The sequence below is a fragment of the Rhinolophus hipposideros genome (genome assembly GCF_964194185.1).
Source record: "Rhinolophus hipposideros genome assembly, chromosome: 22".
Classification (NCBI taxonomy): domain Eukaryota; kingdom Metazoa; phylum Chordata; class Mammalia; order Chiroptera; family Rhinolophidae; genus Rhinolophus; species Rhinolophus hipposideros.
Window position 1 is genome coordinate 14,629,369 of NC_138068.1, and position 15,337 is coordinate 14,644,705.

At 41.8% G+C, this 15,337-nt stretch overlaps 1 protein-coding gene across 18 annotated transcripts in view; it reads left to right on the forward strand.

Moving 5' to 3' along the window:
- Positions 1 to 15,337, forward strand: part of PTPRT (protein tyrosine phosphatase receptor type T) — a 965,600-nt gene that overhangs the window by 768,412 nt on the left and 181,851 nt on the right. For all 18 annotated transcript variants that reach the window (XM_081034722.1, XM_081034718.1, XM_081034731.1 and 15 more), the window contains exon 13: positions 10,288 to 10,324. In XM_081034722.1, the coding sequence (XP_080890848.1) occupies positions 10,288 to 10,324 (37 nt within the window). The remainder of the gene's footprint in view (positions 1 to 10,287; positions 10,325 to 15,337) is intronic.

Genomic DNA, 15,337 nt, shown 5'->3' on the forward strand with positions numbered 1-15,337 from the left:
AGCACCCGACGTTGCCTTAATGCAGGGTTTCTGCCTCCATCAGACCCCTTCCAAATAGTCACCACGAAGTCTAGCCCATTTGCGCCCCAAATGGTGAAAAAGTGGGGAAACGTCTGTCTTTGGAAACTGGATCCATATGGTTAAAAACTGGCTCTGCCCATTTTTCAGCTACATGAGCTGAATACTGACTTCCTAAACTTCAGTTGCCCCATCTGTCAAATGAGGATGAGATGTACCCTCCCAGGCTCGCTGGGACCTTTTGAAGAGTGAACGATAGGTGTGATTTCCCTTTGCACATTCCTAAGCACCTTTCGAATGTTGTGGCGGTAGAGGTGCATGAAGGAAAGAACAAGCAAATCGACCTACTGGTCGATTTGAATAGACGGTAGACAGGATGCAGGAGGAGGTCATCAGGGAGGAGAAACAAAACCAGTGACACCCCGAGGATGCAGAGACACCAGCCAACACGCTGACACCCTGAGGAGAGAGAGAAAGGAAGACGTCAGAGGAAGGTTGGGAATGTTGTGCTTGCCGAAACCAAGAGGACAAGTGAGACAGTTCATCGGACGTCTCTGCCTGGAGGCTGAATTTTGGTCAAGTGCCGTCTTTTACATCATAGCTCTCAACTTTGCATACTCAAACTCAATTCACAGTTGAGAGGAGAGTCCAATCAACCAAACTGGCAAGAAACTGGTGGAAATAGTAGGCAACGAACGATCTTTTGAAATCATTTCTTCCCTCCAAAAACACCCCAAAGCCTTCCCTATCTCAGATGTCTGGGTTGCCCAAGACACCTCACCTTCTATGTCCAGTTGTCACCAAGTCCTACTGGTTCTCCACCCTAAACTTCTCTCCAATCCATATACTTTCCTCATTTCAAGGGCCACCATCCTAGTTCTGAATACCATCATCTCTTGCCTGAGAAACCTCAGCAGCCTCTTAATTGGTCTCACCAAATCCACTCTTACTTGCCGGAAAACTACTCTCCAACCACAGCAAGTGTAAATTGATATTATATGTATCTAGATTTAATAGACGAGTCAGCCACGACTCAGTAAGGCCATAATTTACTGGAGCACATTCCAGAAGCAAGAGACTGAGCTGGGGTTGAAGTTGGACGTGTGAAAATACCAGTAGGCAGTCCTGTGCAATAGTGCCAAGCTTCAGGCTGAGTCATAACAAAGTGGAATCTGCCCTGACTGAAACCAGCAGGAGTTCCTAAAAGAATCCAGATCCTCCCCACATGCACATTTTTCTCCTTCTCCCACCAGACATGGCCAGCCTCAACCGTGAAACACCTGCTGGCCCTGCTGTTAACATCAACAAATAATGAGGAACCGTAGTAGTAACAATTATCATAACAAATTGCACTTTGATTACATCCGTCACCTGAGAATTTCCAAGACTTTACAAACATCAATTAGTAATTACAGCTCCAAGGATTGCTCACAGAGAGCAGGGATCATTAAGGTCAGGTAAGAGCTGTGCAGGGAGGTATGCAGGGCAGCTTTGGCTTAGGTTGTTTCAGACCTGGGAGTCACCAGTCGCTGGTGGAAAGGCTAAACCTCTCTCCATGAGGTTCAGAGGAACCACACGTCCGACATCCCAATTAGGAAATGATTTGTACGGCTGTTCTGTTGCCTCAAAGCCCTGGTGCTGTGGAAAGGGAAGCATGAAATGTAGTTTTGGAAGGGAGCTTACTGATGGTACCGTGCCCTTCTTTTGGCAGAAAAAGAAACTAAAGTCCAGAGTGAGGAAGTGATTTGCCCAACGTCAGAGCCATAACTTGAATTTAGTCTCCTATACCCTCTCCACATTTGTTTACTCTGCAAAATTGTGCCATCATTGGCCATCCTCTCTTCTGTAAGGAAGTGATGATGATGGTGATGATAAAAATCCAACAGTGATATATTAAGGGCTTGCTCTGAGTCAGTGAGGGGATGCCCAGATAAATAAGATATAGTTCCTGCCCTCACGAAACCCACAATCCAGTGGAAAAGACAGTTATGAAAACAAATGTGTGCAATAAACTAACAGGAATGACATTGGTGCAGTACTCAGTGTACGGCTGGAAGCCTGGAGGGGAGGGGGTCAGGAGGTGTTTAGAGAAAGTCTCATAGAAACAGTGACATTTGAGCTGACCATTGAAAAATGAGTATTTTTCATACAGAAAATAGGGCAGAGTCACGACATGTCCTGCAAAGGGAGCACTTGGGCAGAGTCCCAAAGGTTGGCAATTCCATGATGCATTTGGGGAGACTTGGTGAGGTTCGTTCTGGGATAAAGAGAGGCCAGAGAGACCGAGCAGATAATGAGGGGAAGGCCTTGCACGTCCTGGGTAAAACCTTGGAATTCATTCAGTTGAAGACAGGGAAAACGATCTTGTCAATAATCCCACTATCAATTTGTTATAATAATAAAACCAGTCCTGTACATATCTTTGTATCTTTCAGGTACTTGGACACTCAAAATTTTGTTCAACCCAGTGAGATGTACAGAGAATATTGCAACCATGCTTCCATTAATTTTGAAATGCTAAATTTAGCATTTCAAAATTATTTCCAGAGATCTAAAAACTAGTCTCTCTCTCTTTTTTTTTTAATTTCTTGTTTTTCAATGGTTATTTCCCTCTTATCATTTCTTATATTGGTGCTTCCTTTCTTTTTCCTTTTTTCTATTATTTTTATCTTCTCTACTTAAATAACTTCTGCTTTTGCTTTTATTATTCCCTTTTGTGTGTGTTTTTTGGATCATTTATTTTTGTTCCTTTTCTAGATTTTTGTGCTGGAAATTCAGTTAATTTTTTTCATTCTTTTACGGATATACTTTCATCTAGTCACTGCTTTAAATGTTTTTCATAAATTCTGATATGTACTTTTTATTGTATTTTGTTTTAAAATATTTAAGTTTTTGTTCATAACTTCTCCTTTCACCAGGAAGTTGGTCAAAAAAATTATTTTGTAAATTTCCAGTTGAAAGGACCTGTTTGGTTTTTTAGTACTCTTAATAATTTCTTGTTTTATTACATTGTAAACATATATTTCTTATAATATTTCTGCTTTATGGGACACAGTAATATTTAATTTACTAATACATGGTCAATTTTTGTGAATGTTTCATAAGCTCGTAAGAAGTTTTGTCTCTATTATCAGGCTGTAGGGTTTGATACATATCATTATCTGCTTAATTATTTTAGCACTTATGTCCTTCCTATTTTTTTGCCACTTGATTTGTTTTATACTGCCAGTAGACGCATATTATTTTTGCATCTACTATAATTTCTACTTTATAAGGGAGAATATTGTGGGGGTTGGTTCATACCGGTAGATATTCATAGCTGTTCTATTTCTTGTTAATTGTGGGTGTGGGCATTAAAAAGTATCCTTTGTTATGTTTAATACTTTTTAAATTGCATTTTACTCTCTCTGATATCAGATTCATTACTACTGCTTTTGCTTTCCATTTGACATTTCTAGATTCTCCCATTCCTTTATTGATGCTTTTCTGAATTACTCTGTTTTCAGTGTGACCTTTATGTATAGCAGAAAGTGAGGTCTTGCTTCATGAGACAGTTTGAACTCTTTTTCATTTAATTATATGAGTTAAACCCATTCACATTTCTTGACATGACTGATATGTTTGGTCTCAACTTTGTCATATATTCTTTATATCATAATTTATTACATTAATTTTGTAATACTTGCTGGGGTGTTTTCCTGACTCTTTTATTTTAATATTTCTTTGTTATTTAGAAAGTTTTGTATTTTCGTTCTCATAGTTATCTTCGTTCCTATCCTTTTTAACACATTTAATCCTCTCTTTCCTTATTTAACCTTTTCCTATCTGGTTTATCAGCTGTTTCCCAGCATTATCGAGGAATAATTAACAAATAAAAATTATATGGATTTAAGTTATACGATGTGATGTTTTGAGGTGCGTATACATTGTGAAATGATTGCCGTGATCCCGCTAATTAACACGTCTATATAGTTATCACATAGTTGTCATTGTGTACATTAAGAGCACTTAGGATACAGTCTCTTAGCAACGTCAAAGTATCAAACACAATATTCATACGGATCTCCAGAATGTGTGTAGCCTGCATAATTCTTGGACCAGCATCTCCCCATTGTTTTCTACTCTCCAGCCTCTGACAACCACCATTTTACTCTCTACTTTTATGAGTTCAGATGTTTTCGATTCCACGTATAAGAGAGATCATGCATCATTTGTTTCCCTTAGCATAATATCCACCAGGTTCATCCATGTTGTTGCAAATGGCAGGACATCCTTCTTTTTCAAGCCTCAGTCATAGTCCATTGTCTCCATGTACCACATTTTCTTTTCCCTGCTGCTGGCTGCCCCAGACCATTCAGCCATGCTAATCCCCTCAGGGCTCCGGCTGGGACAAGGAGTGGTCCTTTGGGCAGCATCTTGCATAGCTGGGGTAGCCAGGCACTCACTATACTCTCACTTTCCCCCTTGGGAAAAAACTTGAGCTGAGGGTGTCTCTCTTAGTACTGAGCGTTGCCACAAGGGGGACAGGTGACATGAGTACATTGAAACTATTCTTCTTACCCTCTTCAATGCATCTATTCTTAGACTTTCTGCTCCACTGGGTTGCTGGGATCTTTCTGCTGGATTTCTGAGCTCCCACAAAAGTTCTGTAATCCATGGGAGGTTATCAAAATCATGTTTCTTTGGGAAGATAAGTACCAAAGACTCTTACTCTGCCATCTTGCTGACGTCATTGGTTTGTCAGTTTTTGATGGTACCCATTGATTTTCGCTTATTGCCTATACTACAATCATTGAACTTACTCTACTCTCCTCTTTCCCGATTTCTTCTCTTTATCATTTTTACTTCCATTATTTCTATATTGTCAGAAATTATAACATTTATATATTCTACTTTCAACCATGTCCCTACCTTATTTTAAACTTAGATTTACAATTCAATATATTAAATGCTTACCATCAGTCCTTTTGCAGAAATTTCCTCAGTCATTTTTTTGTTGAATGAAGCTTTTCCAACTCTGGTATAGTCCTCAAGAAAGACTTGTGAGTAGAGTATTCTCTGAGTTATTGAATGTCGATAGTTATTTTTCTATAGCTTTGATATTTGAAAGACACGGCTAGCTATAAAATCCTGGGTTCATAATTTTTCTTTGAGTTTCCTGAAAATACTAACTCATATTTCCTGGCTTTATATGTTGCTTTGGAGACACCATGTTTCCCCAAAACATAAGACCTAGCCAGACCATCAGCTCTAATGCCTCTTTTGGAGCGAAAATTAATTTAAGACCCAATATTATATTATAGAGCCAATCTTATATTAAAATAAGACTAGGTCTTATTTTGAGGGAAACACGGCATTTCATGACAGCCTAATTCTCTTGTTCTTATTAATTATTTGATCTTTTTGCCTGGAGGCCTTGAGAACTTTTTTTAAAAAAATAATTTTACTAGGATCTTAGAATTGATCTTTAAGGTTTTTTAGGTCCTTTCAATATGTAGGCTCAGATTGTCTTGTGATTCCAGAAATTTTCCTTGGATTATTGTTATAAATCTTTCCCTATCCAATTGTTTAATCTGTTTTCTCAGGGATCTGAAGTACCCTATATTGGCTCTCCTTTGTCTTTCCTTTATGTCACTTTTTTCACTGACCCTTTTTACCTTGCCTTTTATCTCGTATTCATTATCTTGATTATTTTCTCTGTCTTCAGTGCCCATTGTTAAAATTTTCCTTTGGACTCCTTACAATTTAATCTTCATTTCTGAAGAGCCTCTCTTTTTCCTTTTTTTCCTGAATTCAACACCCCCCCCCCTTTTTTGCTGATTTTTTAAAATACATTTCAGTTTTTAATCTTTACCTTGCTTACTCAAAATGGTTGAGGAAATTTAATTAAATTTAGAGTATTGTCTTACAGTTCTCTTCTGTTGGTAATTGTTATTTCAAGGGGGTAGATTTTTTCAGTTGGAATGTTCTGATTTCTATTTTGTTCTCTTCGTACAGTTGCTCTTTTGGCTCCTTCCATTTCTTCATTTTATAAATTTAATGCGGCTTACAAGATCCCTAGTTCATTATGTATCTACACAGGTGATATGTACCTATGTGCCGACTTGCATGTCGGGAGTGGGATGTGGGATGTGGGTGAAGTTAAAATGATGGGGAAATGAAATGGTATTGTACTATGGAGATAGAACAGAAAATACAAAATGTTTCTCCTTTTCCCAAAGCCTGTACACTTTAAGCACAAAGAAAGGACTCATTTCCTGTTTATTGAACTGTTTGGGGACTTGGGGCGTATGCACACTGGCCAGACTTCCCGTATGATAAAATGCAGACTTTCCAGCATGTTCCTGACTGGCATGTTTTGCTAACAGTTCAATCACCCAGAAGGTCAAAAGAGTGACTTAGGACTTCGTTATTCTGTACCTCTTTCTAACTAACAAAGACCAATTGGTTATGGAATTCAAGGGGTGAGAAACTTGGGAGAAAGTGTACCTGTCAGTATCACATTTGTGAGAGCCAGGGAGAGTTACACACAGTCAGACACACACTCTAGATTATAGAAAACAGATTTTAATAGATGCGGGGTGGAAGCGATGATGTTAGGAAATGGCTCAATTTCATGCATCAGCTGTGGAATTCTAAGAAGAATTAGAAAGTGTTCAGAAATGACCCAATGAGAAGAAGAAGTAGTAGAATACACCAATGCAGTTACCCAGGATTCCCTTTGATGTAACACATTTTAAAGAGAACATTCCCACGGAAGCCAGATTAGTGACTTAGAGGGAGGATGAAGGCGACTTCTGAGGTTCTGGGAATGTTGTGTGTTTTGATCAGGGTGCTAGTCATAGGTGTGTATTTCTACTGTGAAAAATTCAGCAAAGGATATAGAAGTTTATTATACTTGTCTACATGTGTGTTATACTTCAAATTAACTGTGCAACAGTTTTTAAGAGTTAGTATATTTCCTTCAGGTCTTATTTTTTTAAATGCTTAGATTTGCATGTTAGATGTAATAAAAATTACACATTGCTTTACTCATTTATTTTCTTACATGTACTATTCTATGTTATTACATGGCCCTTTATCGCCATTTCTGTTAACAGCTTCATAATATTCCACTGTCTTTCTTTGTCCTGCTTGCAGAGCTAGACGTATATGTGTCTCTTCATTGTCACCTTTATAAAGAACACCGGAACCAACATCTTTGAATATAAAGGTTTTTCTACACTTAAGGATATTCCCTGAGAATAGATTCTTAGATGCAATGAGATTAGATTGACTGTCTTTAAAGTCCAGATACATATTTATAAATTACCCCCAATGGTGCTACCCTCATCAAACACCTGCCCACTGCTAAATTCAACAGTCATGCGCAGAGTTGGCATGTTTCCTAATATAGTTTTTGCAAAATCTTTTTTCTTTGTATTAGCATAAAGTTGGAGAGCCATCTGACCAGCTCTTCTATTCTACACAATTTCTCAGTGATAATCATTGGGGCTCTTGGGGGAACCATACCTTCTTTAACCATCTCAGGCTTCAGATCACTGACCATTTAAACCAACAAGCAAAAATGGAAGCCAATGGATTTGAAGAACTTTGTTCTTTCCCCAAACATGAAAACAAAACAAAAACTAGTTTGCTAGCTTTTATAATCATTTTAAAGTTTTAACTCATTTGTGACCTAAGGTTTTTTGGGGTTTTTTTGCATCACATTTAGAGAGTTCTACTTTATTTTTCTACCTTTTTTCTCAGTCATTTTTCCTTTTTTCCATCTTCTGAATATGTTCTTAAAAAAAATATTTTTCTTTGAAATATAGCGTACTTCAAATATATGAACACCTCAAATGAATACTTTATATATTTGAACCGTAATGTGCCATTTTAAAAAATATTTCTGCAGTTTCCGTTTTATGAAATAAAACAATTATTTATTTTAAAAAGAAATGCTTTCGGCATACAAAATAGAAAGAAAAGGAAACACTTGTTCCAAAGAACAAGTCATGTCAACCCAACCTTCTTCTTTTTTAAGAAACTTGGGCTGATAGATTAGGGAAATGCAATAGACAGAGTGTTATTACCTGAAGTGAATTTGACCCTATTCTCAAGCTATTTTTGTGGAAAAATACAACAGTAGCACCTGAGTATATAAGCAATTGAGGAGATATGTAACTAGTTAGATAAACCAACCAAAGATTCTGATGAACAGAGATGAATGCCAACCTGGAACGAGGGTTCTAGTACCTACCACAGAGCTCTGTCATTGGCGGTTTCCAGGTTACTACTTATATTCATTATCTGGGTGAGGTTCGAGAACAATTACACCCAAAAACTCTCAGGTGGTGGAGAATATCATGTACAGGCTGTAGTAATCGCATGAGTCAAAATGGAAGTCAATAGTGGTGTATATGACTCTGTAGTTGGGTCCCAGAAATACAACCACATTTATATATGTAGAAGCAGGCAGATTTTTTTTTTGATGGAAAGTTGATAACACGTTGATTATGATCAATGAAAACCTGGGATGTTGGCTATGTGAATAGTAGTCCAGTATAAGGAAGGAAAATAGAAAATAATGATGATCTAAGTAATCATATGTTGGCAAGACCACATGGGGACTTTTGCTTAATGTTCTAGTCCCTTCTCATTAAGAGGGACAACTGGAGGGTGTCCTAGGATGAGTAGCTAGGATGAGGATGGTTCAAAGGCCTTGAATTCTTACCATATGAGGAATTGTTGAAGAATAAGAATGTTAGTGGACCTGAAAACCATCTTCCAATATCCATACATCTTTCCTACACAAGCAAGGGCAGACTGTCTGTGGTCCGAGGAACAGAATCAAGACCACTGGGGAGTCATACTTGGGCTTAATAGGAGTGATCGTTTCTGGCATTCAGAGAAGTGCATAAATAAAACAGACTCTGCTGTAGACATAACAATTTCTTCTCTACTTCTGAATGCATGGAGGGCTCCATTTCTTCACGGGCTCCCACCCCAGGTTAGGCATGGCCATCGGACTGGTTTTAGCCAATGAAGCTTGAGTCAAAGCAAAGTGTTGCTTCTCATACAGAGCGTGTAAGTTAAGACTCTTCAGCACTCTTTTCTCCTGTCGCAGTAAACACTGAAGACTTGTGTTAAAATGGAGACACCAACCTTGGTCTATGAGTGACTACAATGACGAGAGTGTCCCCAACCACCCCACTACACCCCCACCCCCAGACCCAGCCACACACCTACGTTAGACATGTAGTTTGGGTGGAAAATAAATCTTTGCTGTTTGTTATCACTGAAGTTCATGGGTTTTTCACATAACCTTTTCTATCCAAACATAAGTACCTTCAAGGTGCAATAGTTGCTCCTGAGTGAGCATTAGCAAGACAACCACTGGATTCTTGAGACTCACACATATCGAATTCTTGGCCTTTGATTTTCATTGCTGCACTACAAATTCAGACTACTGCTGGGAGCATAACTTAGTCATCTGGAATTTGCAACTTGTTCCTCCTGGGAGACGATCCTAAAAAAATAGGCTGAGCTGATTCTCTTCCCAAGCACACTCTTCTGTAACTCACCTGCATGCCCAGCCTTGCCACAAATGTATGGATCCTGTCCACTTGGGGAAGAGCCAACAATAACTAGATAAGTTATTCACTTCACTCAGCAAAGATTCTGTCGCCACACAAACATACACATGCAACATTATCCATGAAAACTGTGAGGTCCACTAGAGATCTCAGGACCAGAGTGACTTTTTGCACATGAACTTGGCAATTTGATTCTTGCACATTCATATTGACTGGGCTATGGCCAAGTGTCTGTTTCAGCCTATACATATAGATGCATTGTTTACCTGTAACAAAGTTTCCCCAGGATGCCTTTAGTACCATCTGCTAGCCCATGCAACTGACCAAAGCACACCACGTGCCAAAATGTACCCACTTAGTGTTTTTGCTAAAGTCGTTCTGTGCTGGGCAGTATCTGATATGTTTATGAAGTGGTTCTGTCTGGGGAAGAAGCTTATGAGGTGATGGGAGCCAGGAAGTGGAAGGAACAAAGTATGTACCTAGCCTCAGAAGAAATGAAGAAATAGAATGAAAAGGTTATTCTAATGGGAGAAATGAAAAGGACAAGTTTAAAATTATAATTAAAAATACATAGCCATATGTATACACACACACACACACACACACACACACATATATGTATGTATTTTTCTTTATATAACAAACCAAACCCACAACTAATTAACTGGACCTTCACTTTTGTTGTTCACAGGAGACCAAAATCAACTGTGTTCGTCTGGCTACGAAAGGTATGTTGCCATGTTCTTGTCTGTCTTCAGCCACTCTGTAGCCATTTAAGTACTTCTCCCTCTAGCCACACAGGGAGATTTAGGCAACAATGACTAAAAATAACAAGAAGTGTTATTTTCATTGGAGTCATTTGCACCTAGGTGTGAATATATACCCAACTGTGCGCGTATTAATAACACAGTGCCTAAAGCATAGCAGGAACTGAAAACATAGTAGTTGAATCAATGGATGGATGGATGGATGGATGGACGGACGGGTGAAAGGATGGTTGGATGGCTGGGTGGACTGGTACATTAATCAGTGGTAAATATAAATGTACTCAAATTTTCTTCTGGTATGTATTTTCATTGTATTTGGGTCTATGTTTATGTTGTTATTTTTTAAAGCACGTCTGTTAAATCTATCTTCTAGGTTTCATACTTTACTAAAGTGATGCATGGCTTTTAAAAATGAGGTGATCAGTGTTGGTGCCTTTCGTAACAAGAAAAGAAACACTGCTTTGTTTTGTAGTTGGCATTTCCAAACCTTATACCCAAAACTAAGGCAATATTGTTCAGGCTCATCACTTTTTGTTTTCCTAATTGTAATTGAATTGCCTGGCTCTGTCAATTGGTACATGTTTCTGTTTATTACTCTTTAAAAAAAAAATCAATGAATGGTTTGTTATCGTTTAACCTATTACAAGGTTGAATGGTGAGAAATCAGGTTTATCTTTTTGTTATAGAATTGATATTTTCACAGCTATCCTCCCCAGATTGCCACACCAAAATTGAGCAATTCTATTTCTATTCCCTGCATTTATCGACAGCATACATAGTTCTATAGGTTGCTTGCACAGAGAAGACAATTATAAATAGACGTATAAATATAGTCAAACAATGACCCAAGTATAAATATACATGTGTGAATATAATACACATGTACCCACATACAGAGGAAAATTCACAATATATGGGGGAAGGGAAGAAAAATAGGGGGAGAGAGAGAGGGAGAGAGAAGGGAGAAAAATATCTGTGGTTATTTGACAAAATATACACCAAGACCTACCATTCATGACTTTTGTAACTTTGAACAAAATCAGATCGATATGAAAGCAGAACAGGGAAAGCGCAGGAGGAAGGAGAAGACAGAGCACTAGGGGCTCCCTGTGATAAGATTTCACATAAGCCATGAGAGGTCGGCATGTCCCTAACTTGTTGCCTCTCAGGAACTCAGGCTACTGGACAGAAAGAGAGAAAATACTCTTTGTGAGGCCAAGAAAATGGCTGGCCTGCAAACAAAAGTGACACAAATCACAAGCCAGCCTTGAAAGACTTTGCCATTGGAGAAAACAGATATTGTGGAAGGAAGAGCAGCATCCACTGGACAGCACTGGAGCACTAGACAGCAAGCAGGGCGTCTGCAACATCCTACTTAAGCAGGCAGCTGGGAGAAGGAAGGAAACTGACCGACAAACCTTCAGCATCACGGTGCCCCTTGGCTCCCCTCTTGCTTTTGACCTCTAGACAAGGGAGGGGTCGGTGCAGTAGCTGTGCCTTCCGTGGGGTAGGTGGGATTCTAAGGACACCCTCTGAGACATAAGCCGCCCCTACAGAGTAGTTTGTTGGACCAGATTTTCTGAACTGAGACTTGGGAACATGTGACTGGACAAGCAGCCGGTACATCCAAGAGCTTGGAGAGAGAATGTGTAAAACTGTACTGTCTTGGGAAGTGCAGGACCCACTGTGCTCCCACCCCGAGCCATGCCTCGCTTCCCAGACTTGCAGTGCTGATCTGCAGGAGAATTGCAGTGGTCTTTAAAGAACTAGAGCAGAAGTGCTCCCTGCCTCTTCTTAGCATAAGGATTTCTCCTCCGGTTTGACCTTTGGGTCTCAGTCTTCCTTTCGTGGAGTGTGCACACCTGTAAGGTGTGGGGGTAGAAAGGATAGGAGCACATGAATATGTGCCCAGCTGGCCAAGCCCTGGCAGGGCTCTGAGGAGTCAGGAGTCAGAGGCAGATGCCGAGCAACCACACCCTCAGTTTCCGGTTCATTGAGAGCTGTCACTTCAGCCCAAAGAAGCACAGCTCTAGCAGCACTTGGGAATGGGGGCAGAGGGCTGGGTAATGCAGAATGCCAGCCTGCGGGGAGTTCTTTCTGCTTAGCACCACATCCACTAAAAGGGCACTCGGTGACTGCAGAGAAAAGGCAACGGGAAGGAAACCCGTGTTAGGTTAGTGTCTGGTCTGCACTTGGCCTTACCCTTAGACCATCCAGGACTGATTAAAGGCAAACTCCATCTAAATCCATGCACTGGCCATGAGGACTTTGTATCCTCATGAGTTGGAGGCCAGGCATCAATATTTGACCTCTCCCTTTCCTGAATCAAGTTTCCTTCTTTGTGGATTTGCTGAAAATATCATTCCTTTACAGAGGAAACTATGACACTGGGACTCTTGCAGGCATCGAGTCTATGTAAAGTTCCAGGGGCAGATTCCATGAGCCATCTGTGTCCCTCCCAGCTGCTCCACTGCTCTGTCATTGCGACGCCTTGCTCCCATTTGCTGCCAGCTTGAGCCCAGGGCTCTGGTGATAAAGCAACTTGCTGAGGTCCTGTCCCCAACCCCCATTACTCCAGGCAGTGTCTGTGGTCAGCTGTGTAAGTCCTGCAGACCTGGAGCGCTGCCCCTTGGCATGGGACAGCCTTCTGACCTGACCCCAAGTTCAGCGCATCTTCTGTTAGACACCACACCTGGCTCCAGGCTGGGGCTCTAACCCTTGTCTGTCTACAGTGTCACTGTTAGTCACCCAAGCTCTAACGTAGTGCTGCCCAGTTTGGAAGGCTGCAAAGCAAGGGACCTGTGTTTGTTTTCTGTGGCTGCTGTACCAAAGTACCACCGATTGAGTGGCTTAAACAACAGAACTTCTTGTCTCACAGTTCTGGAGGCTGGGAGTCTGAGATCGAGGTGTCCGGCAGGGCTGGTTCCTTTGGGGACTGTGAGGGAGGATCTGTCCCCAGATCCTGCTGGTTTGCGGGCCATCTTTGGCTTTCCTTGGCTTGTAGAACTGTCACCCCAATCTCTGCTTCATCATCACATGACATTCTCCACGTGCACATCTCTGCGTCCAGATTTCTCTTTTTTATAAGAACATCAGTCATATGGATTGGGCCCCCCCCTACTGCGTATGACCTCATCCTAACTTAACTAATTACCGTGTTTCCCCCCAAAAAAAGACATAGCCGGACAATCAGCTCTAATGCGTCTTTTGGAGCAAAAATTAATCTAAGACCCGGTCTGATATTATGTTAGATAAGACCAGGTCTTTTATAGTAAAGTGAGACCGGGTCTTATATTAATTTTGGCTCCAAAAGACGCATTAGAGCTGATTGTCCGGCTAGGGCTTATTTTCGGGGAAACACGGTATATCTGCAAGGACCCTATTACCAAATCAGGTCAGGTTCTGAGGTCCTGGGGGTTAGGACTTCATCTGAGTTGGGCCGAGGGGGCACAGTTCACCCATAACAGGACGCCCGCAGTTAGGGGCGGTAGCCCTGCGGTTCCGACTAGAGCCATTCTGCTCACCATTCCCAGTGTGATCACAATAGCTCTTACGGGTGTGTTAGGCGCAGGGACCAGCCCCACCATAGGGGGCCAGGAGGTGGGCTGTGGTCCAGACTTGGCTCTTGCTCGCTTCAGAAACTGAGTGAGGTGCTCTCAAGCAGAGGAGCTGCAGGTTCTGTCAAAGGAACCCTGGACCGTTCCCGTACCCCACGTGCTGCGTCTGTGGTGGCAGGACCCTTCTCAGACCCTGTGTGTTGGTGGAGCATTGCATGCTGATCCAATCATAGTTCTGTGGCCAGAGCCCGCTGGGCCTCCCCGGGCGGGTACCGGCACCGCCTGTAAGAGGAGCTCTGAGGAGGAGTGGCTTGGCCTTAGCCACTCATTTCCCAGTCACATTTTGCCACGGCAAGAAGATCCTGGCACATGGTTAGTACTCAAAACACTATGCCTGCTGAAGTGAGGAAATGCATTTGGAGTCAGCAGCTCACCGCAGCAAGGCTCTGAGATCTCCAGGGTCTCACTTGGTCTTCCTGAAGCTCAGAGGCACCCTGCTGAAAGTGATCTCCATCTCCCCATTTGTAGAACCTGTTGGAACATACCAGCTGCCAGTGGTTTGCTGATAAACCTGCTCCTTGGAAAAGAAAAGCCCTTATTTGTGGTCTTTGTCCATCTCCAGGGCGTAAATATCCCTGCTATGTCCAGTAGTTAAACAACCGGCTGGCAAAAAAAGTCCCGAATGTTTAACCACTGGCTGCAGTTGGTGCAAGCCAGCTCCAGGACACTGAAATCTCTCCCTCCCCCCTCCCACGCACCCCAGTCTGAGGATCAAATTATATCGCAAACGTAGAAGTGTTTTATTTCCTACAAAATGTTTTGGAAAAAAATTATTGTCGGTGACTGTTATTTCCCCCATGTAATCAGCTCACTCACTGAGCGTGTATGACCCGGGCATCTTGGACAGAACTGGGGGTTTCGTGGTGACCCAGCAGGCAGGGTTCTTGTCCTCAAGAAGCTCATAGCCTAGTGTGGACACAGACTTCCTGTGCAGGATTTTCACAGATAGTGGTGGACTCGTGATGGTGAGCGGTGCTTCCAAAGAGAAGTGCAATGTGCTGAATGGGGACTGAAGGAGCAAGGGTGTCCAAGCCCCAGGTGATGGTGGCGTGTGTGTTCCTGGGTCAGCTTCCAGGGCTCCGCTCCTCTGAGACTGGTGCAGCACAGAAGACTTTGTGCCACCCTGTCCCATCGCCATCCCTTCTCCACTACCACTAGGGATTGCATGGTACCCAGGGCAAGTGTGGGATGTGAGAGGCTAGCGACTCAGGACTTCAAACTGGGAGAGAAGCCACAGGGCGGTTCAGGCCCCACGCAGAGAACTAAGTCTCCTGTGTTTACCGAGGATCTGGCAGGTGGCTCCACATAGCACTAGGCGGCGATGTTTCTTTCTAGAGCCCTGGCAGAACCTCCAGTA